At 45.4% G+C, this 24,042-nt stretch overlaps 1 protein-coding gene and 1 long non-coding RNA gene across 2 annotated transcripts in view; one reads left to right on the forward strand and one right to left on the reverse strand.

The window, feature by feature from the left end:
• Positions 1-6,637, reverse strand: part of LOC122155222 — a 19,640-nt gene extending 13,003 nt beyond the window's left edge. The window contains exons 1-2 of the long non-coding RNA XR_006167176.1: positions 6,567-6,637; positions 5,581-5,825 (exon numbers count right to left, since the gene is read on the reverse strand). This is a non-coding gene — a long non-coding RNA (uncharacterized LOC122155222). The remainder of the gene's footprint in view (positions 1-5,580; positions 5,826-6,566) is intronic.
• Positions 6,638-6,642: 5 nt separating this feature from the next.
• The window catches only part of SNTB1 (syntrophin beta 1), a 105,959-nt gene continuing 88,559 nt past the window's right edge, over positions 6,643-24,042 (forward strand). The window contains exon 1 of the mRNA XM_042809053.1: positions 6,643-7,183. Coding sequence (XP_042664987.1) covers positions 6,658-7,183 — 526 coding nt within the window. The 5' untranslated portion in view covers positions 6,643-6,657. The remainder of the gene's footprint in view (positions 7,184-24,042) is intronic.

Below are 24,042 nucleotides of genomic sequence, written 5' to 3' on the forward strand. Positions count from 1 at the left end.
GAGAGGAGAGGAGAGGAGAGGAGAGGAGAGGAGAGGAGAGGAGAGGAGAGGAGAGGAGAGGAGAGGAGAGGAGAGGAGAGGAGATTCTGTTCCCATTTCACATAACCAAGATTGTGCATAGTGCGAAAAGGCTAAAAAGGATGTGGTTTGGCAGTACAGGGTGCTAGGAAGAGATTGCATCTAGAGATTCCTGCACCTCCTGTGACCTTCCTACCTTTTGTTTGATTCTTCTCTGAATATTGTGAAATGTCACTGTCTAGCTCTTATTGTAGTTTCCATTAAAGAAAGTCAAAGTACTTTATGAAGTCAATGTTACTGTGCCCATTAATGTATAGAGAACAATGGATTTGCAAAAGCAGGTTTTTTACCAGTAAAAATCTTTAATTTAAGAAAAGTAAAGATCCATTTGAAAATCTTAGTGGTGAATAGATCTATTGTGTTTAAAATATCTGCTCCTACCCTAATTCACACACTTCCCATAGCTTCCTTAGGGCTGGCACAAGTTTTCTTTCAGATGAGTCCTGCTCAGGAAAAGCTACATCAGACTGCCCACACTAAAATAAAAAAGACATTTTCAGCATTTCCTTCACAGATGATAGATTGATCTGGGCAAATTAGCACATTGCTGGAATACCCCTGAATGTAGTAGTTCCCTTCATTAACTGCAAGCACTGTAGCTGTGCGTCTTCCCACAAGAAGCATCCAAGAAACAAAAATACAGCAAAGTTAATTCTTTCTTCTCTAAGATGATTCTTTCATTGCCCTCCCTGGACCCGTACCCAATTTACAAAGCTTCAAGAGAGAAAGAGCACAGACATCATCCAAAGCAAGTGGAGGATCTGCACCTCTGCAGAGCCCCAATGCAAAACTAAAAATAAAACAGCAGTGCTCCAAACACATGAAAAAACTTCAGAAGTGTTTTACAGGACCTGAAGGTGAACGGTACTGTTCCCAATGCCTCAGTGATAGCTTTATTCTCAGAGGCTCCCTGACCTCAGAGGCTGTCCTGTCTAGCAATGGGGATGAAGAAGCAAGATGCTTCTGAAGAACAGTTTAGACATCCATCTCTCTTGGGTTTTGGGGTATCAAACTGTTGTTCCTGCACAGATATGTAGGTAGATGAGCCTTGCTAAGTTCCTGGGGAAGTCCTCAGAGACTCGCAGAAAGCACTAGACCACCAAGACCATGTTGCTCCCTTCTCATGTGGCTGAGCCTACTCCTGGGAGACAAATCTGTGCTGAGGTCCATAGTCTGAGCTCAACATGTTCTTTGCAGGACCAGTCTTGGAGAACTGTCTCTTTCCAACTTAGAAACTCTTCATTTGCCTTCTGCTCTAGCAGACCACCTTTTTTTTTTCCTACTACTCTAGCAGCTTGATTTATGGTCCCAGGAGTGCAACGGAAAGGAGGAAGATGGACTTAATTCACACGTGCAAGGGTAAGGTCAGATGCCAAGGCTACCACAGGGACAAACTAGCTTTTCTAGCCCCAGCTCCTTTGCACAGATGTTGGGGCACAGATAAGCAGCAGATCACACAGGAGTTCTCAGGACTGGAAAAGCCTGGAGACCTCATGAACAGCGTGCTCAACATATGGCACAGCTTGAGTGGGAGAGAGGCTGGGAGTCTCCACGTGAACCTTGCAGCCATATATGGGGTTTGATGGGTGTAGGAATCAAGTATGAAGCTTGTGGGGTGTGGGATCAGAGCCACGTGGTTGTGACACATAGCATATCACAGCTATGCCATATTAGAAAAATAGGTTAAGAATGGGAAAAAACAAGATGGCCAAAATGTTTTATTTGCTTTGACACCCAACCAGATTAACTTGTTTCCAAAAAACAGATTAAAAGTGAAATATAGCTGAGGCGTGCTGCAAGAAATCTGGAGTTCCATCATCTCCTCTCCTCATTATTTATTACTTACTCAAGAACTACTGTAAAACTCTGATCTTGGCATTTAAAATACCTTGTGCTTAGCGTTAGGAGTGGAGAGAGGTTTATATGCAAGATATAAAAACTAAATTAAGAAACAGCAAAGTGACAGAATCAAAGAAACTAGGAATAAAAATTAGTTAAGAAACTAATGCACTGAAAGAGATCTGCAGAGCAAACGCAAGACACCAAGAAAGGAAAACCTCTACTTCATTATAGTGTCAGCACTGTCGTTACAAACCTTTATTTTTAGAGTTCCTTCTTTTCAGTTCTTGCACAGAACTGCCTGCAGACAAAGCAAACATTTCTAGGTTTCTGGGCTTGATCCTGTCTCTTTTAAAGTCATTTTCACCAGAGCAAGAGCTAACCCAAGATCTGTGCACACAAGAAACCCAAATACTTTCTGGCATTCGTTTCTGTGCTAACTTGTGCCAGAGTTGTATATGCAGAATAGAAATGTCCTCATTTACAGCCTGGCCCATAGCTCCTTGGCTGTGGGAACACTTCCTCAGTTTGCCTAGCTAGCACATGACTCAAGTAGGTGCACATACACATTTCACACGCATATTTCTTTCATGTAGGCACAAGTAGGTTCCTGCTTTGTAACACTGAATCCACAAAGTGTTTGCTGGCAAACAGCTATGCATTCATTTTATTTTTACATGCTGTGATGTGTGCAAAAACCTGGATAGCTTCAAACAAGGAGAAGATAAACAATGCTTTCATAGTTTCAAAAATAATGCACAATGCAGCCTCCAGATTATGAAGATCTTCAGGCATTCTTGACATCTCCAGTACCCTGCCAGCAACAGTGAGCAATGACTCCTGAATGCTGACTTTAAAGCCAATAGATTCTCTCAGTGCTGAGGATAGGGTGAATTCCCCAAAGGGATTAAGCAGGTTTTCAGACCCCCACCAGCAATGCCTTTTGCAGTGTATCATAGAGTCATAAAATCAGAAAAATGGCTTATGTTGGAAGGAACCTTAAATATCATCTAGTTCAATCCTCCTGCCATGGGCAGGGTTGCCCAGGAGCCTGGCCTTGAATGCCTCCAGAGATGGTATGACACCAGCCAAGTGAAAGACGTCCCCCCCATGAGATGGGGACACTGCACCAAGGCTGGAGCCTGTTCTGCTGCATCCCAGCATGCTTATGCATAGGAGGGGCTGCAATGGAGGAATGCATAGGGTTAGTCCAGGCATGTTCCTCACACTTACTTAAACTTGGCTGCTGCGATGTTTAGAATCACTGGAGGAAATGGACTCCCTTCCAGCTCTCATTACTAGTCAGGTTTCCAGCACTGGACTTCCAACACTGGACTTCCTTCCCATCCAGATCCATCTGCTGAGCTGGTTGGTGTCAGGGCAACAAGATGGGAATGTCATTATCCAGACCTAATTTGGCCTAACCTCTGTCATCTGACATGTTCAAGGATCACAACCCTGTTTCCAATCTAAAGGAATTTGAGATGAGCTCGCTTTGAGTGATTGCTGCTACACTGGCAATGGAAAATGAAGAACTGCAGTTGTAGATGGATTTGAGTATCTCTCCAAAGTTCTTGGATTATTACCTCTACTATAGAGTAGCACAGATAGTCCCAACTATAGAAATAATCTCCATGTCTTCACCTTCTCTGCCTGGCAGCTGCATTCCTTGCACTGCTGTCTGATCAGTGAGCCTGTATACGTGGTCTTGCAGTGTTTTTGCTGTCAGAAGGCCAATTTATTTACATAAGATGTGAATGCTGACCTCTGCCTGAAAAAAGGAGGAGAAAACATTAAGTTCAGGCAGACACCAGCATGTCCCTCTGCTGAAAGCTGAGCCTGAAGAACATGCTTAGCACCACACTCACAACCATTTTGGTGTTGCTTTTCCTGTATTTTTTCTTCCTGAATGCAAGCATGGACTAGACCACAAGCCCATTCCCCTTGCTTGAGCACACAACTGCACCACACACTGTGACTGCAAGGTGGGCATTCACAGGTTATGTCAGACATTTGGTCATTGGGGGAAGTTGAAATTGACAGCCTGGACTCATCCATGCCCTGAAAACTACTAGAGGCTACAGTTGGGCTTACACTAACAGGTTTCTCTCTCTACAAACCTGCATTCAACAGCTGCACACCTGATCAAATACTGTTCCTGTTATTCTGTGTTCCTGGTCCTGCTGCATGATCCTGTATTCCAGGAGCCATTCTTGCAGGTGTGTAATGTCAGCTGGGGTGCCAAGAGAGAAGTCTCAGGGCATCTTTTCTTCCTCCTAGCTTAGTTCACAGCCAGAAAGTGTTCTTGGGGCTCAAAAAGACTTGGATACACCAGGACAACTTGGAGCCTGCGCATCTCAGGAGAGAGAAGCAATACATCAGCTACCAATCCGGCTGCCCCAAGGCTGGGAGAGAACCTGGGGACTGTCTGCCTTGGGCATGTACCTTAGCATCCTATACACTATCTCCTAGCTTTTCTTTCCAAGATTCAAATGGCATGTGTGTTCTCTTTCAGCTCGAAGGTGGACAAGGAGAAAGAGCTAATGAACACCGCCATAAAGCCTCTTTGATATCAGGGACGCATGCATAGGAGGCTAGCCCTGGAAAATTATACTATTTACTTCTGCTGGAATGGGAAATGAAAACAGTTGATGCTGGCAGGGCTCTCAGCCACAGACAAGCATTTGTCAGTATGCAGGAACCCCCCAGGACAACCAGACACCCTCAGAAAGCAGAGTGAAGCACACAGTGTGCTGAAAAACATTGGTGAGGTGCTAAACATTTCCCTTCCCTTCTGTATTATCTTCTTATAACAGGACAAAAAACCTATTAGACTCTTCTGCTTATGGTAGATTTTATGAAATTACTTAAAAAATACTTTTTGACACATTTCTATTAGTAGCAGCCCCGGTTCTTTAGTAATTCATAAAGGAAATATATGAAAAAAATGGCTTAGAGCTAATCCCTTGGGAAACAGAAGTGCCTGATTTGATAGCTTGGCCTGGTCACTGGACAAAGAAACCCAAAAGGACTCTGTACCTAAGTTAGGTAGCAAGGCAAAAAGCGTGTGCCCAGTCTGCTCTGGATGCTCTGTTCAGGTTCAGCAGGACATGTTTCTTCTCACTCTGGATTCACAGCTCTGTAAACTTAATTATAGTTTCTCACCTTGCGTTAATTAACATGAGAAGTGAAGACACCTCTCCTCACGCTGCTCTTACTCCGCCCACCCCCTATCCTCGGATAACCCAGCCCCTGGAGGTTAGCTCTCCCTGGGTGCAGTTTTGCATTCCTATGGGGAGGAGGCACCTGGGCAGCCTGGGTGAGGCTGCTCATGAGGGCTGAGGTCTCTGTCTGCTGCCTGTTGGAGGGAAGGGAATGCATTTCGTGTAACCTCTTTCCCCCTTGAAGGAGTGCTCCTGTGTAGAATCATAGAATCATTATGGTTAGAAAAGATCACTAAAATGATCTAGGCCAACTACCAACCCATCACCACCATGCATACTAAACCATGTCCCTCAGTGCCACATTTCTTCAACACCTTCAGGAAAAGTGACTCCAGCATCTCCCTGGGCGACCTGTGCCAATGCCTCAGCACTCCTCCCGAGAAGAAATTTTTCTGAATATTCAATCTGAACGTCTCTTTGTGCAACTTGAGGCCATTACCTCTCTCTCTTGGCATATGCCAAGTGCTCCTGAATTGCTGTAGTTTTCAGCCCAGCTGATGAAGATCTGGAGCCAGCCTGGATGGAGGGGAAACTGAGGTGGTCTTGGTGGCTGCAGAGTGCCTTGCTTCAGAGCAGCGAACCCAGGTGGTTGATGACGCCTCAAAACTGCTAGGGTGACATTTCTGGTTCTCCTTTACACCTGAGCTGGGGACTCAGGCTCCTCATCAGGCACCACACTGCATCCTAGGAGGAGGGAGAGCATGGGAAAGACTGCAGAATGGGACACGTGCACTTCACGGGGCTTAAAACTTAGTAAACAAAGGACAAAGTTTAAAAATTTGCTAAAGGGTTCATGAAAATCATTTACCATCTTCATTCTCTAAAGCAGTGAAGCAAGTTTGATTGCACAACTAAAGTAGTCTCTGTACCAACTGTTTGTGTTAATCCGTTTATTTATGAGAAGCATCTGAGAAAAACAAACTTGTATTGTTTGCCAAAGCTTCCCTGCCGACAGCACTATACCCTCCTCTCTCCCACTGTTTTCTTTCCCCTCACTACTACACAAGAGAGAGGCAAAAGACGGAGAGGTGGGAGGGCTGACACCACTGCTCTCAGCGGATTCCTTCGGTGGTAAACGCGCTTAAGTCGAAGAGCTCACGAGCACAAAGTCATACGATAACGCACGCTTCTGTTCCTCACAAGCCGGGAGCCACCGCCCCGCGCTCGGCAGCTTTCAGCCCAAATCGCGCCTTCGGACGGCGACAGCGGGACGCGGAGAATCTGCCGCTCGCCCTGCGCTGCCCATCCGGCGGAGCCAGGAGCACGGAGCACCTACCCCCTCCTCCCGGACCCCCAGCCGCACACTCGCCCGCACGGAGGCGCGCAGCCGCTCCGCGGGCGGTGCCGCCAGGTGCGCCCGCCCAGGCACGGCCCCGGGGGGGCGGCCGCGGCGCCTCGCCCCACCCCGCCGCGCCGGGAGCTCACCGCCCCCGGCTGAAGTCCGGTGCCGCCGCGCCGATCCGAGACGTGCCGTGCCGGTGGTGCCGTCACTCGGCGCTTCCAGCATGCTCCTAAGATGGCGGTAGCAGCGGCGGGCGGCGGCGGCGGGGGCGGCCGGGCGCAGCGCAGCGGCTGGCTGGAAGTTTTGGTACGGGAGCGCTGGCACAAAGTGCTGGCCAACTTGGGCGGCGAGGCGCTGGTGCTGAGCGGAGAGGAGCGGCCCGACGGCGCGGCCCACAACGGGCTGGGAGGCGATGGGGTGGCGTGCCGCGGGGCCGAGGGCGGCGGCGGGGGCTCGGCGGTGCGCACCGCCTTTACCGACCCCCCCGAGCAGGTGCCCGAGGCCGTCTCCAACAAGAAGCGCTGCGTGAAGGTGCTGAAGCAGGAGCTGGGCGGGCTGGGCATCAGCATTAAGGGAGGCAAGGAGAACAAGATGCCCATCCTCATCAGCAAGATCTTCAAGGGGCTGGCGGCCGACCAGACCCAGGCCCTCTACGTGGGCGATGCCATCCTGGCCGTCAACGGCACTGACCTGCGGGATGCCACCCACGACGAGGCGGTGCAGGCGCTCAAGCGGGCCGGCAAGGAGGTGCTGCTGGAAGGTACGGGGCTGCCGGCGGAGGGGGATGCGGGACGCCTCCGTGCGCCTCGCTCCGGGCGCCCTCCCGGTAGGGAGCCCCGACGGCGCGGGGACGGAGCCCCACGGATGGCACCGCGCTGTTGACGGGGCTCCGCGGTTTGGTCGCACATCGGACGGTGGAGCCCCGGCTCTGGCCGCGATGCGGAGCCCTTTCTGGGGTCGGCGGCTGAGCCGGGCCTCGGCGTGGGGAGTGGGCTCAGAGGAAGTTGGTAGTGCCTCTTAACTCATAAACCATCTCCGCAAATGTTTCGTTTCTGGGAGTGGATGAGTTTGGTAAGAAGCAGCTTTAGAAACTGAGTCTGGAGTATGGTGCTCAGTGTTGTATGGGAGTTGTCTGTGAAACGAGACAACTGTTGGCGAAGGCTGAGCAGAGGCAGAATCACTCCCTGGGACACCGTGCTTATAAGGAGAGAGGTGTTCATGGACGTGCAGTCTTTGTGTTCTCTCTGGGATTTGTGTGACTGCTGGACCTGAGAGAATGAACAGCTTCAGCAGTGCCCTTGGTGCATGTTTGATAAAGTGATTGCACATTAGCCCAGAAGTTCACTTAACCACAGGTCATTGGCATTTTTTGTGTGCTACTGTGCCATCCCCGTGCCTTCCTTCAAGCCCTGGTGCCCTTACATCGGTGTCTTAAGAACACTGTAGGTACCCTTTGAGCACAGTTCACATGTCTCTTCTCTGTAATAAGAAGCAGAGGAAGTTCTGCTGCCAGTTCAGGGATACGCAGGAGCATCAGCTGCAAACAACCGACTGTGGCACAAAGTTATGGGAAAAGCCTTAAGAAGTGGTTCTGTGCAGTAAAGGTGGGGAAGGTGAGAAAATTTAATCTGTGGTTGTGGCTGCTGAGAAACTGCTCAGTGCCATCCACACTGCAGTGAAACCCGTGGGGAGATTGCTGCAAGGCTTTAAGAAGCAGAGGGCCACCGTGTGCCCTGTGCTCCTATGACCAAACCGCGTTTCCTCCCCACTAAATGCATGCAAAGATTCCTGTGAAGTCCTAATGTAAACTCGCCGAGGTCTGAATGGAGTGGTGACGTCGGAATTGTGCCACTGGTTTGTTTGCACAGTGCGGGGCTCCCGGGGTGTAGCAGCAGCTGACCTGCGGTAGGATCGTACGATCTAACGAGGCGCGCACAGCACGCTGCCTGTGGAAACAGCACCTGGCTGCTGCAGAAGCCTGCTAAAAAAACTCGTTGTTTCTGGTAGGAGCACACTTGAAGCTGTTTGAGCAGGGACTCCTTCTCTCTGCTCCATTGGCCACTGCAGCTGTTTTCTTGCCATTTCTTTGCCCCATGGAGGTGTAGGCTAATGTGCTTCAGTGGGTATTCCCGCAATGGAATTTGTAAGTTGTAAATTGAGAGTCTCTTTCAGTAGTCCTCCCTTTAGATGTTTAAAATACTCCAACACTGAAAGCAGTACTTGTCTTGGTTTTCTTCTGTTGTTTTAGCACAGTATCCAAAGGCAGGATTGTCCCCCGTCGTGTCCCCTGGAGGTGCTGCTCTGTGCAGCTGGAGTTAGACTCAGTGATCCATGGGGGTCCCGTCCAACTTGGGATTCTGTGAACTTCTGCCTGAGTGACTTGTGTAAACCAGCATTTTGGAACAATTCCCCAAGATTCAATTTCCCACTTAGAGACTTTTTCCGGTAGCACAGTCTAAAATGGTCTTTTTACTACAAAGGGAAGGAATAGCCAGAAGATTTTTTTTCCTCTTTGAAGTACAGAAGGGGAAGAGCATTGCTTTTCCTTACCTCCCAGACAAGAGGAATGTGCTGCTTCCTGGCTTCTTGGAAAGCTGTGCATTAGAAGGGACAACTCTGAGCTGGGGCCGAGATGAATCCCTACACAGTTCCTCTCTGGACTGTTGCTCTGGTTAGCAGGGCACTACCACTGTATGATACCAACACATAAAATGCACATTTTCAAGGAGATTCAGAGGCTTGTGCCTTGCCGAGTAGAAAAGCTGAATTTGGCTCTTAAGTAATTCAAAAGGCATGGCAAGGTGCTAAGCACGGGGGATGGATCTCGGAGTGCAAGGGGGAGGCTGTGGTGTTACTCCAGGTGTTGCGAGCTCCAGGAAAGGGTTTCTGGGTTGTGTGCGTGCCAAAGTGGTCAGTTCAGAGGCTGTGGTCAGCGTGGCTCAGTGCACCCGATGTCACGGCTTTGCGTCCTTCTAAAACTGCTTGCTCAGTGAAACGAGGCATTTACCAGCTCAGCACTAAACTGTCCTCTCTCGCATTCCTGTGGGGGAGACGGGAGCAGAAATCCCTCAGCAGTCCCTTGGGGGAGAGGCAGGGCTGGCACTGGGGTAGGTGACAGGGTGGTGTGTGGTGATAATATGCGTGTCCTTTTCGCTGCATCGATCCTTCTTACAGTAGGAGGAAGGCAGGTAGGACTTGGTAAGTGGAAGAGAAATAATGCACTGCCATAGGAGGAGCTGTGAGGCAGAAAGTTCAGGAGGTGGCGGATGAGGATGAAGTTCTGATCTAAGAAACTCTGCTTTCCCCTCATCTGCAGGGATGGACCTCTTCTTTCCCCAGGGTTTAATTTCCTGCTGGCCTCCCAGCACAGCCCAGGTGCAGAGAAGGGATAGGGCAGCTCACACAGCCCCAGCTGTGATTTTGGATGTTCAGTCCGTGAGAGATGTATGTAGCATTCAGGAGCATAAAGAATTTTTCTACATGAGAGACCAGGCAGCCTTCTTGTATGCTGGATGTTGTTTGCAGGCATGGAAGGCAGCTTAAATTATCACAGCAACTTCTGTTTAAACATATGATTTCCCTACGGTTCTGTTAAATTGGGTCTTCTTAAATAAGCACTTTGGAAAATCAAGCATCCCCTCTTATGTTGTACGAAGCTTGTTTCACTCAAGTGATTCTCAAATGCAAAAGGTGTTTTTTTAAATCAAAGCATCCTAGTTGAGAGCAGTCCCTTGGCATGCTTGGGAACCAAGCAGGTTGTGCTTTACTTAAATTCTCAATCTGTTTTGTGAAAAAAAATTATAAATCAATATAACCTGTGCTAATGTCAGATGGGATCCCCATGGCCTTCATGATGTATTTGGATGTGGAGTAAAAAAAAAAAGATGTGTTTTTTTGCTAGGTGGTTTCAGGATGTATTTTGTAGATGGTGTTACTTCCTAACTCATTGAAAGTATGCAAACATGGTTTTGATGGTGGTGGTGGCAGGTATGCAGCAGGAGAAGGAGAATCTTACTGATGTTGCAGAGCTTTTCACTAGTTTTAAGCAATTCTCAATTAAACAAATATAATTGCAAGGTAGTGGCTACAGTTCCCTTGAGATGAGGCTCTTGCAGTCTCTATTGGTTTGCAGAAATTTCCCACAGAGCCACAGCCACCAGCATATGGGCAGTAGACCATAGTTACCTTTTACAGCCCTTTGGGAGGTAATCCACAGCTTTAAGGCAGAACAGGCATGGTATGCTCTGCGTTGCAGTGACACATGCTGTTTTCCAAGCAGTATTTCTGTAAGAATTGTAGCAGTTCTCCCTTCGGAAATGTTTTGTGGTTGAAATGAAGCGATTCCAATAGCCTAAATGACTTGTGTGTTGACACAGTGCAAAATAGGCATGGGCAGCATGTTAGCTGTGTTTGTCTACTTTATCTATAATTTCATGTTTCTTTCATGAAAATCTCCTGGTAGCAGGAGATTTAGGGGAGTTAAAGTACATTATTTATCCAAGAAAATGTGTCCCTTGCAAGTACAGAGGGAAAATGAGACGCAGGGCACTTAGGAAATGCCCACCTCACACAGCTGCTCACTGCAATCAGGGCTGTAAATCTCAATGACTGCAAATCATATGCATAGTTACTTCTTGCAGTTCCAGTAAATGTATGGAGAAAACTTTGTTTTTTTTGATGTTGTTATTCCAGCAAAGATGCAGTTAGGGAAGTGCTTTGTACTTAGAGGTCATATCATGTTTCATAGACCAGTGAAATTGAAAGGTGAAGGAGGAGGTAATCTCATTCTCAACAACAGCAAGTCTGAGCCGTCTCTGCAAATCTCAGTTTGGATTGCCTCGGCTGCCTACAGCTGATGGGGAAGCTTGAGTGGGAGCACTTGATTTGTCTTCCATTGATTAGATTAGATTACAAGCTAATTTAGCAGTCCAGACAGTCTGTATCACCTTTCACAGATAAGAATCAGTACATCCTCTTTGCAGTAAATCTGCTTTAAGTCCTCTTTCTCAGTTACTGTAAAGAAAATAAGGCAGCTGTGGATTTATTTGGGCTGGGGGCAAGGTTCTCCCTGCACTCTGCATCTTGGGAATCAGTCTTTTTAGAGCTTAGTACTGTTTCCTCTAAGGATGCTTAGAAGATTAAATACGTCTGGGGATTCGAGATTCAATTGCACATACAGAGCCCAGGTACCCGTTAAGCATCGCAAGGAAAGAAAAAAAACAAAAAGCATTCCTAAAATCCTAGCAGTGATTCCTTTGTGGAAAATTAAACTGAAAACTTTGTATTCTGTAAAGAATCTTTAAACTGTTGGACAGAATGAAATTAAAAGGCAAAAGCTTTCACTATAGTTAGTGGAAGAGTGTTTGCTCCTTAATATTGCCATGGAACGATTTTTCGCTGGAGGTCATTTCCAGCCTCCCAGAAGCACAGATGATGGTGGGCGACCGTGAATGGTGCTGTCCTGTCCCTGTCCAAGCCGATTTGGATGGGAAGCATCCACTCCACATGCATCCCCATAATTCAGATCAGAGTTTGCCTTTGGGACAGCCCAGTGGGGGTTCCATTGCTGTGGAGTTTTATATAGCATACTCTGCTGCATGATGACGGGTGCTGATCCCAACAGGCTGACTGTTTTTCATATACAGGTTTGGAATATATATTTATATTTTGATTTCTTAATCTCACTGTTTTATAATACATGGTGTAAAGTATCTCCTATTAGTAACTTATCTGTAAATTAAATTTTAATTATAACATTGATTTGTGCGTATCAGAATTCATAAGCATTGGGAAGTTTATCTATTCTGTATCTGTTCCAGTGGTCACTTACTTCTATGATTTAAGAACAGATTATTTCCATTTGATTCTTCTAATTTAGATTTCTGATCATAGGATTATTTAACACTTTATTCTGCAAAATTATGTTTCCATGGCTACTTGTTAGAATGGTACAGCTACTTCAGTAGAAGGGAAATTGGAGGAAACAGTAGTTCAAGAGAGCAATAACAAACATAAACAAAGAAAATGCAATGGGAACATAGGTGTCCTGGTAATATACAGGAGACTAACTTTTCAAGTCTGAAATAATTCTTCAGGCATTTCAGAAAAATAGGTGGTGAAGAACGCATGGTAGCTATGATTTATGGGGATGTGGAAAGTCTTTAAGTTGCATTATCACATTACAGGCTGCAAAAGGGTTTGTGAGTAGCCTACTTAACACTGTGCTGCTAGCCTGGATATGGTGGGCGGAGGTGAGTCAGGTTCATCTCTAACCACCTCTCAGCTTCCCTGTTGCTCTCAACACAACAGCTCTAGCTGGTGTGAAATGAGCTTTGCTCTTTTTGCTTGGTTATGTTACCACTCCAAACTTTGAACTATGCTGAACAGAAAAAAAAATCTGCTGTCAGCATAAGCTGTGTCTGGGCAAAGGGTCTTTACCAGCACATCTGTTTTTAAAGGTACCTGGAGAAACACGGAGTTGTGGTGGATAGGATACAGCTAGAGTAGCAGGAATAAGCTGTCTGTTTTTGTAAGGGCACAAAGCGTGTTGTGGGGATGGGAGGAAATGTCAGGGAGTGGCAGGGTTCAGTATATGTCTTGAGGAGCATCGCTGCAAGGAGAGGGTCAAACACATTAGTGGTGATGTTTAATTTGGTCTATGGAAGTTTATGAGAAACTACAAAGGATGTAGAGGTTGGAAAGTGCTGTATGTCACATGTACTACATGTTGGAAGTGGTGTGTGAGCCTTCTTCACAGAATCATAGAATGGCCTGGGTTGAAAAGGACCACAAAGATCATCTAGTTTCAACTCCCCTGCTATGTGCAGGGTCACCAACCACCAGACCAGGCTACCCAGAGCCACATCCAGCCTGGCCTTGAATGCCTCCAGGGATGGGGCATCCACAGCCTCCTTGAGCAGCCTGTTCCAGTGCATCACCACATGCTCTTAAATAGACTGCTGTCAGTTACTGTTTTGCAGGATCAAGAAAACTGTTCTATGATGCTTGGTCTCCATGCTTTGAAAGTTAGGTGACATGTCCCTTGCCCTCTATGCCTGGCACTTTTTTAAGAAAGTGAATTCACTGCAATTAAGGCATTCAGCTGAGTAATGAAGTAGGGCACTAAAGTCTGTTTGCTAGCTCTGCTTGAAGGAGCAGTTGGGAAAAAGTGGAGTTGGTCTGTGCACTCAGCTACCAAAGTGTATTTTCTTCCAGAACGTAAGTTATCAAACTTGCTTACAAAAAGATTTAATCAACTGTGAATAGTCCTTTCAATTCCTTCACCTCTAGTTGCTGCCTTGCTGTTGGGTTAGGTTTGCTCCTTCCTCTAAAGTAAGTGGAAGGACGTAATTTCTGAATAACTATTCAGCAGACATGAATTTCTGACTGCTGCTGCTGTACACTTCTGTTGTGGTCTGGCTTTAATTTTGTCTGTCTAGAGCACGAACTGCTGAACTGGTTATGGCTCTCACTGTGCACATGCTAAGGGCACGACTCAGTAGGTCACTGCCAAAGTAGCACATCTGTATTGTAGCAATTGGGGAAAATGGAGTTCCTAATTGTAAGGAAATGAGCCAGAACGGTAGATGTGGAGAAACTGTCTCTGATTAGAAATGATTAACATACGGCACACTCCTTCTAAAAATGTTATGCAGCTTTTTGCTGAACTGCTGGAAGTCATGCTTGTTGGCACAGCTCTAAAAGCCATTGAAAATAGGGCTTCAGCAATGTTTATTTCCTCGCTGTTCAGGGATGTTTTGGTTGAAATCTTCAGATGTATTGGAGCAGTGGATCCGCTCCAGGCATCATACATGTGAGTAACGTGCGTGTGGATAGCTTCTGTTCATTTTAATGGCATGATTTAGGGAAAAGTAGTGAAAGTAGTGCTATGGCATAAGTATCTGAGAGGCAGTATCATTTTTCCTAGTGTCAGAAAGTTACAAACGTCATTTCAGAAATATAAATTAGAAAACTAAATAAATAAAAAAGGCAAATATTGGGATACAAATTCTTTTCTAGCAAAGTAGGCACAACTTGGCTGATTTCTTCCAATAGATAATATGACCTCATGTGACTACTTGTTGGCTTCCTGTACTCTTACAGGGAAGTACAGCCGTTACAGTTTATGCTGTTTGCCATAGGTGTAAGTCCCGGATGACTGGAGGAAGGGTCACGTCACTCCCATATACAAGAAGGGGAGCAGGGAGGACCCGGGGAACTACAGGCCAGTGAGTCTCACCTCCGTGCCTGGGAAGATCATGGAACAGATCCTCCTGGACAACATGCTCGATCACATAAAGAATGAGCATGTGATCCGAGACAGCCAGCACGGCTTCACCAAAGGAAGGTCATGCCTAACTAATCTTGTGGCCTTCTATGATGGAGTGATGGCATTGGTGGACGAAGGGAAGGCGACCGATGTCATTTACCTGGACCTGAGCAAGGCCTTTGACATGGTCCCCCACCACATCCTCATCTCCAAATTGGAGGGAAGTGGATTTGATGGGTGGACGACCCGATGGATAAGCAATTGGTTGAAAGGCTGCAGACAGAGGGTGGTGGTCAATGGCTCTGTGTCCAGGTGGAGGCCGGTAACAAGTGGTGTCCCCCAAGGGTCTGTCTTGGGACCGGTGCTCTTTAACATCTTTATTAATGACATCGATGAGGGAATTGAGTGCACCCTCAGCAAGTTTTTTGATGACACCAAGCTGAGTGGTGCGGTTGATACGGTGGAAGGAAGGGATGCCATTCAGAGGGACCGCGACAGGCTGGAGGGCTGGGCTCGGGTGAACCTAATGAGGTTCAACACGGCCAAGTGCAAGGTTTTGCATTTGGGCCGGAAGAACCCCAGGCACCCGTACAGGCTGGGAGGAGTGGTCCTTGAGAGCAGCTCGGCAGAGAAGGACCTGGGGGTCCTGATGGACAAGAGATTGAACATGAGCCAGCAGTGCGCTCTGGCAGCTCGAAAGGCAAATGGGATCCTGGGCTCCATCAGGAGAGGGGTGGTCAGCAGGGACAGGGAGGTGATCGTCCCTCTCTACTCGGCTCTTGTGAGGCCCCATCTGGAGTACTGTGTCCAGGTGTGGAGCCCTCAGTACAAGAAAGACATTGAGATTTTGGAAAGGGTCCAGAGGAGGGCGGGCGACTAAGATGATTGGGGGGCTGGAGCACCTCCCCTATGAGGACAGGCTGAGGGAGTTGGGCTTGTTCAGCCTGGAGAAGAGAAGGCTGCGGGGTGACCTCATTGCAGCCTATCAATACCTGAAGGGAACCTACACCCACGAGGGGAGTAAACTCTTCAAAAGGGCTGACAACAGCAGGACTAGGGGAAATGGATCCAAGTTGAAGGAGGGAAGATTTAGGTTGGATGTTAGGGGGAAGTTCTTTACAAGGAGAGTGGTTAGGCCCTGGAACGGGCTGCCCAGGGAGGTTGTGGATGCCCCGTCCTTGGATGTGTTTAAGGCCAGGTTGGACGGGGTCCTGGGCAACCTGATCTAAATGTGTATGTTTGGTGGCCCTGCTAGGCAGGGGGGTTGGAACTACATGATCCTTGAGGTCCCTTCCAACCCTGGTGATTCTGTGATTCTGTGATTCTGTGTATTCTGACAGTATAATAACAGTTTTGGCTTTTAACATAATCGAGTAGTTGTGAGAGTATTGAAAGATATACCATAGAAACAGTGTATCTCCACTGTTGTCTGACAAGAGCTATTTCAGTAATTTCTATTTCCAGGATGACTTAATACTATTCTGACACTTGTGCTTTGGCTCAAGTTCTGTGAGGGGAGAAAGAGCTGTATGAGTGTGAAGATGCTGGAGTGCTTTAGCATTATCCAGCGTGTGGCTTACGAGGCTGCTTATAAGCTAATAGTTTTAGCTCAGACAGTAAGAGTTTATCTGTTTATCCCAGAGTTTAGGATTTAGTCAGTTCAAAACTGCCTGGTAGGAGGGCTGAGCCCTTGGTGAAGCTGACAGAGAGATGGCACACAACGCGGTTGCCCTCCTAGCAGGCAGCTTCCTGTTGGTCTTAGTCTTGCTGGCAGGTGCTGGCAGGAGCCAGCAGGAGCCTTCTGTCACTGACTTAAAGCCAAAGGAGGGATTTAATTATTGGATGTTCAGGAGTATTTTCCAGGAATGAGATGAGTAGGATTTCCCTTCAGTGTTCGCTGCTTAAATTTATTTATTTATTTATTTTTATTTATTTATTTTTTTAATTCTCCCTATGCCTTTGCAGTTTGCTGGGGATACTCTGGAATAAAAAGAAAAATTTCTAAATTACCATTACTTTCTAAAGAGCATAGTATCTCTCTGCCCCTTTTGGCCTCTTTGTCCTCTATTATGCAGTGGAAGACTATCCTGCTACATGACATCTATCAGTAAGGCATGGCTGGGATGGAGAGAGGTGTCTTAAGAGAATGAGCAGAATTCTTGTAGGGTTATGTGTAATACACATATGGATCTATGCATGCACTGTACAATGTTTGTAAATTGCTTTGAAAATAATGCCTCCTTTTATTTCCATGGAAACTACAGTGGATACAAAGAGCACAATAATACTGTTTGATAGAGTAAATTCTCAGCTGCAAAATACTGTTTTTCAACATAGTCACCACCATTTTTGCCAGCAATGAAAAGAGCCTGCATGCTGTGCTCATGCACCATCAGAGGTGACCACTGTGCTGTTGCCGCTGCTGAAACTCACCACGACTGCCTCACAGTGCTCACATCCACTATTTGATCTCCATAAACATTCAGTAAGTGTCAATGAATGTCAATGGGTGTAATTTTTTCCACATGGAGGAATTCAGTGATACATGTTAGCTTCATGTACACTTCCATGTCAGGCACTATTCTGTCAGACTGCCCCTGTGCTGCTGTCACACAGCAACAACATGTAGCAGAATAATATTGGTGGGAAGGTTCAACCTGTACTGCCATATCACCACCATCTGCCTCTAATGCTGAGGGCCAACACAGTAAGATGTGAGACATTACTTTCAGAGCAGCCGTTGTAACAGAGGAGAGCTATCAAGTTGGTGAGGGGTATAGAGGTCACGAAGTATGCAGTGTGTCTGAAGTCACTTGGTTTGCTTCTTCACAAGCAAAGTGAAGAGGCAGGGGCTATTCTCTCAGGTGCGAGTGACATTAGGGAAGTGTCACATAGGTGTTAGGAAAAGATTCTTCAGAGGGTGTTCTGGCACTGGAACAGGCTCCCCAGGGCAGTGGTCACGGCTTCAAGCTGATGGCATTCAAAGAGTGTTTGGGCACTGCTGTCAGACATATATCTAATTTTTAGATAGTCATGTCTGGACTCAAGGAGTTAGACTCAGTGATGCTTGTGGCTTCCTTCCAACTTGGGCTTTCTATGGTTCTATGGTCGTGTGATTGTACGCAATTGAGGCCAGTGTGGCTATACCCTCCTTAGGCTGCCAGGGTTTTGCAGTGGCTGGAAGAGCTGATGTAATACTCCAGTTATCTGTTGGGTCTCTATGGTGTGAGAATGGTGTGGCAGGCTGTCCTGACTGTGCTGCACGTAGTGCACCACTGGAAAGCCTGTTTCACAGCAGGGGTTGAAAATGGTTAGTTGCAAGGTCCATTTAACAAACTGAGAAAGATATAGTTAGTGAAAGGGAAAGGATGCGAGCTTCGAGCTGGAAAGAATCAGATGATGACAGCAAGCTCTTTTTGAAGAGCTCCAGGTGTTATTACTATGATTTGTCTAAATTAAACCCATTTAGAAATTAGATGCTGCTAAATAACCTGTCAAAGTATTCACGTAGCTCAAATTCTTCAGACAGCCGAGGAAGTCCTGAGCAAGCTGGTGGGGAGAGACAGGAGCAGCACAGAAATCTTCAAACAAACTTCTTGGTGCTACAGATGCTGCCTCTGCTGCTTCCAGGGCGTTTGGTGCCCTTCTCTTTGCAGCAGTAGCTGTCGAGTTGCAGGCTGCTGCCAAGATGCTTATAGACAGGGCTCTTGTCTAGCCTTGGGAAGGAAATCTGTATTCCTGCCTTTAAAAAGGTTAAAAAAAGCTTAGAATAACTCCAGTCTTTATATTTGTGGAATGCTGGATAAGTGTCCAGCCAAAAAGGCAATAAAAGAAAACAACGTTTTAATTCAGGAAGAACGCAAGTGAAAGCAGCTAGTTTTAAGAAGTTCCCATTCAATTCATTGAGTGGCTGTCTGTACAAATAAACCAGATGTATGTGATCTATGAGGGCAGGTTATAAAGAAAACACTGCAGTAACGAACTGGTGGAATTTTCACTTAAAGCATTAAAATCAACCCTGAAAGGCTCCATTAAGGAAAGCCATAAATTGAAGTTTTGAGAGATGGCTTATAAAATATCCCTGGAACTGAAAATGATCCTCTGTCAGTTTTATGTTTTCCTTTTACTGTGTTATATCTATTTTAATAAACATGTGGGATAGAGTAGGAAAAGAGCAGCACTTTGTCTGTGAAGCCTTGAGGAAATAAATAGTGCATCTAGGCATATTATAAATTTCACCCTATAAAAATAAACTTAAATTGATTCTGGGATTTGCTTGTGTAAGGACTGCTGTGCTAGGACCACAGTATGTTGATCTTATTCTACATATATATTGAAGTTTTCTGCCAAGCATGCATTGAAATGTTAGTGTTAAATATGTTAGCTTTCATTCAGATGCTGCCAGGGTGTTCTGAATATGTGCATAAATAGTATTAAAATCTTAGAAGGTTTTCAAGGTTCACACTCTTAAAAGTACTGAGGAACAAATACCTTTTCATTTTTGAGAGACAGAAAGGAGTGTTGTTTTGAAAAGAATATGTTAGTTTCTGCAGGAATCTATATGGTGGTTTGACTTGAAATGGCATTTTATATTTAAAAAGAAAACAATTTGCTTTCAAAAGGTTAACGTGAACTTGTTATTAAAAACTTTTCAAACTAGAATTTTCTGAGCAGAGGAGCAGAAAGTTACCAACGTATATTTTTCTCCTGCAACCATGCAGGAAAATCTCTGCAACCATGTCATTTTTATCAAAAGGAAATTTTTGACTAAAAAGTTTTGAATGATTCAGTGCAGTATTTAGATACGCTATTCTCCTAAGTCACTTTGTTCTCTTCCTTTTCTATCAATACACACACTGTAGAAAAAGGATAAGGCTTTATATTTGGTATGAGCCAAGACAGGTAGTCTTCTAGTGGAGAAATCACAAGTGATGTATTACATAAATTCCTGTAATGCATTTATGTTTGATCTTTTCAATTACTCACAGTTATGAGGGTGTGCTGCTTTATTTCTGTGAAGCTCACAGTAGAAACCTTGAATACAGAGGGAAATGAAGAGGAAGAAGCCTTTCAAGTCTCTAAAAGTTGCCTAAAATAGCTATTCCAGATGTAACTTTAATAATATTTTAATGCAACTGTAAATTAAATTAGACTTTCACTGCAGGTACACCATCTTTTTAGCTTTTGTTCTGCTGAAGAAAGTGTGGAGCTGCGTATGAATGGGTGTATGAATGAATCAAGAAGTGTTAATGAGAACTTAAATGATGAGAAATGAACTCTGTGGGGGAATGTGAGATGCATTATTTTGTTTATTTTCTCTTTCTTTTGTTTCTGTTTGTTTGCCTGGTGCTGGTTAAAGAATGCCTTTAAATCTAGCTGTTTAGCTCCAGAGCTGACCTAGCCTTGTTGCAGACTGTTAGCTCAATCACCAGTATTGCACGGGCACAAGCTGTAATGGTATATACACATGCAGCATACACTATGAGCTTGTTTGTATGTTGTATGTGCATTTGTTCATATGCAGTGAAGAATTTGCTTGTTGTTAATGCTATTCAGATTAAGTTAATTGTTCTGTTAGAATGTAAATATAGTCTTGACTATAAGTATGCTTTTTGTGTAGCCAAAAGAGGTGCTCGCAAGTGGTTCAGGCGAGGCCATGTGCAATGGTGCGGCCTTCCCAGGCCTAGCGAGCCGTGCTCCACGCTGCTCTTCCACTGCCTGTCCACAAAAAAGGTTGTTCTTCCTCCCACCCAGCTCTACAAAACCCAATGAATGAAAGTGTTGTGAAACAGACCCGCCTGCTCCAGTCACTTTGTGTAATAATAGTTGATTTAACAATACTCTGGGATGTAGTGTGCACCAAGCCTTGAACCTTTCTGAGTGTCTTTTTCCTGTCCTTACATCATAATGCTGATTTTTCTGGACGTCATTCACCTTCTTTCTGGCTTCCAATGCATCATTTAGGATATGAGGCAGCAGCTGTAAAAGTTTGATGTTTATCAGCCTGATTATGCAGGAAAATCTGCAGTTGTTCTATCTGCAGACTAGTAATTGCATAAAGAAAATGTTAGCTTGCTGGCTCGATGTACCTGAACACTGACAGATTCCTGCTGGGCTAAGGGCTGTGTCCAGGCAGGCTCCTGATGGTTTTCTTTATCTCAGAAGATATGCAAAATTGCAACTGCAGTTTAAAGAGTGATTGAAAGGTGACAGAAGTGGTAAAGTAACTGACATCGCATAAACTACAGCGTGCTGTGTTTTGTGTCTGTGGTCTTGAAGGTGTGGGTTAGCTCAGGAACCCTGAGGTCTCCTTCCCTGGAATGCAAGCCAATTACCTTGGATTTTTTTCTTTTTTTAAATACAGGCATCGTTAGAAAATGAAGCGAGTTGAAATTAACTCCTAATTTTAAACCTGTAATGATTGCTTTGGAAGAGCCTAGGAAAGGCTCTTGCACTATTACATGAAAAGAGCCCAGTTGAAGTATAGTAACCAATTCAGAAAAGTCAAGTGAGACACAGGTCTGCAGTGCTTTTTGAACATTATTTCATTTATAAGCGAAAGGGAAGAAATAGTAGGTGCCTGATTCCTAAGATTCTTGAACAACACTGCCCTGAGGCCTTGGCTCTTTGCTACTCTGCTTGGACCTGAGATGCAATGATGCTGACCCCTCTGAATAGCCCTGCTGAGGACTTGCATGAGTCATGGTGTCAAAGGAGTTTGCCACCTCCTCAGTCGGTGAATAAAGATTGTACAAGAGCCAGAGATACAAATATTCCACTCCCGAGGCTGGAGTGGGGAGGTTGGGGGTGAGGACAGCCAGAATGCTGCGTCCCCATCCTGTGGTCTGTGCAGCATGGCTGCAGTGTGCCCCTCTCTCTGTAGTGCCCCAGTCCTATAACCACTTTGATTCAGACGATCTTTGCAAAGACCAAATGTCTGAGCTGTTTTCACTGAAGCTAAGATTGGGTAAGGCTAGGCAAGAGGAGGGCCCATGGTTCTGTATTCCTGTACTGTTGGCACATGAGTGCTGATTAAGCCAAATAAAGTTGCTTGCTGTTCAGCCTGCCAGAGTTCAAGGTGAAAAGAAGAAGTGTGAACATTTTTATTAGCATTCTTTCTTCTGAACATAAGCCACACCAAAACAAGCAAGTAAATGGTACAGTAGCCAAAGAGGGAAGTACTGTTGTGCAGATCGTACTGTTTTCCACTGGAAAAAATGTAGGGCTGCTTAATTTCTTTTTAAAGAGTGGTAGCGTCAAATCTAACAATTAAACTCCAGTTTACATGTTTGAGATTTTGATGAACACTTCGTATAAGTGCTCTCAAAGCAGAACATATAAAAATGATTATGCTTTATATGGGCAGTTACTGGGGAGGTGGAATGTCTCTTGCATTTTCCCCATTTTTCCCCCTTCAGCTCCATTCTGTACACAGCCAGTGGCCGGAGCCAGGCACGAGGCCCACAGCCAAGTCTGCAACAGAGTGGGCTTTGTGTCCTGAGCACAAACACCACTCTTCTTTCCAAGGGAATGGGCAAAAGGGGGTCTGACCCAGAGCCACCGGCTGTTTGTGGCTTGTCTGTCAGCGAGTGCGAGACAAGTGCCTTCTCTGTGTCAATGGTAAAACCAGCCATCCAGCAGGCAGCTGAACAGTTGGGCTTTATTTGACCAAGTTTAACATTGGCCATAGAGGATTTCAGCTGTGTCACAAAACTGCTCAAAGAGCTTCCCATGGTGGTTTTCTATTCTTGTTCTTAATGCACAATTTTTACCAAGCGTGGTGTAGTTTGCAGCATTTCCTACCTTCACCAACTGAGAATCAAGATGTTTTGGGGCTTTGGCAGCGTTGCTAGTATGGTTTGTTATACCTTTACCTGAATTCCTCATGAGAAGAAGAGAGGACATTCAGAAGCCATTGCCATTCAGAGCACTGCTCAGCAGCTCTGCGTCACCTGGCACTGCCTATCCTCACCCCTCAGCTTGGTACCAGCTACTGAGATTAACTGGCCTTAAGCTATCTGTAACAAAGCACGCAGTGTTTCCTGGCCAGTCCACTCTTCATTCAAAGCCCATTCTTCATGTTTTCCTCTAATTCACTTGTTACGGAATGTTCCTTTGCTGCTTCTCTGTGCCTGTGGGCTGGGCTTCAGCAAACAAAGCCAGGTAAGACCTCTTGAGGCCTGGTTAGATGTCATGTTGGCTTCTGGGTCATAGTTTTTGACTTCTGTGCTGTAGAGGGTACAACAGAGGGGAAATAAAATGGTGAGGTACGAAGTCCTGGTGTGTTCTTCATTTAGGGGCAGAGCCCCAGCAGTCTGCCTGGAAAGTCCAGTCTGACTTTCCAGGGAGAACTGAATTTGCTATAAGCAGCTGTCGTATTAAGAGATTCATTTTTGGTAAGGAACGGTGATGGGGATATCATTGTTTCAGGACTCAGTGCAGAAAAGAGCTGTTTACCTCCTAAATTTTTGAAGTTCTTGAATAATTTTGCAACATGCTAACAGGGAGTGAGCTTTAACAAGAAGGCAAAGCTAGAGGCTATACAAAATGAAATTTTAATCTAGGCTCCTATCAAGCTGTAAAAAGGCATTTGACTATTTTGAGGGATTATGTGTGGGATGTGGTCTTTTTTCCTAAAGGAACATCATGAAACTGATTTGGGATTTTGGCTGGAAGAATAAATCTGATTTGGGATTTTGGCTGGAAGAATAAATCTTTTTTTTTTTTTTTTTTCCTTTTATTTTAAAAGTCATTAAAAAAAACAATTGCATGTGTCTTTGAGTACATTCTTCTGCTGGCTTTACACTATGCTTTTTTACTGATTTTGTAGTTACCTCTGCCATTCCTACAATCTTAATTTCTAATCCTCAGATTAGAAATTAATATGCAGAGAAAGGTACATCTGATTTTTCTTTTCTTTTTGCCTTTCTTGAAGGTGTTCACATTAGGCATTTAGGCTAGGCTGTTCTCAGGATGGGCAGCAAAGAAGGAAATGGGAGAAGTGCTCAGGAGGTGCCAATTTGCTTCCTCACCAGCTACAGGGAGACTGGATGGACTTCCAGCTTCATCGTTTAGGTGATTAATGACAAATGACACAGACCTCTGTAACGTTTTTGAAGCTTTTTCTTTGTAACCTGTTCTTTGTTTCTCAGTTCTCATTTAGTTACATCTCCAGACTGGAATTTTGAGGGAAACAAAGAATTTGTGCAGAGCAGAACACAGTCTCCAGAGCAGAAAATGCTGTGTATCTTTGCTGAAAGTAGTATAGAGAGGCATACATGCTGTTGGAGAATATTAGCATGTAATTGCGTTATGTGTTGGTCTTGGCCAAAATGCTTGCATAAGAATAA

This window comes from Centrocercus urophasianus, unplaced genomic scaffold (assembly GCF_019232065.1).
Source record: "Centrocercus urophasianus isolate 14NV4802_14NV808 unplaced genomic scaffold, USGS_Curo_1.0 seq_11, whole genome shotgun sequence".
Classification (NCBI taxonomy): Eukaryota; Metazoa; Chordata; class Aves; order Galliformes; family Phasianidae; genus Centrocercus; species Centrocercus urophasianus.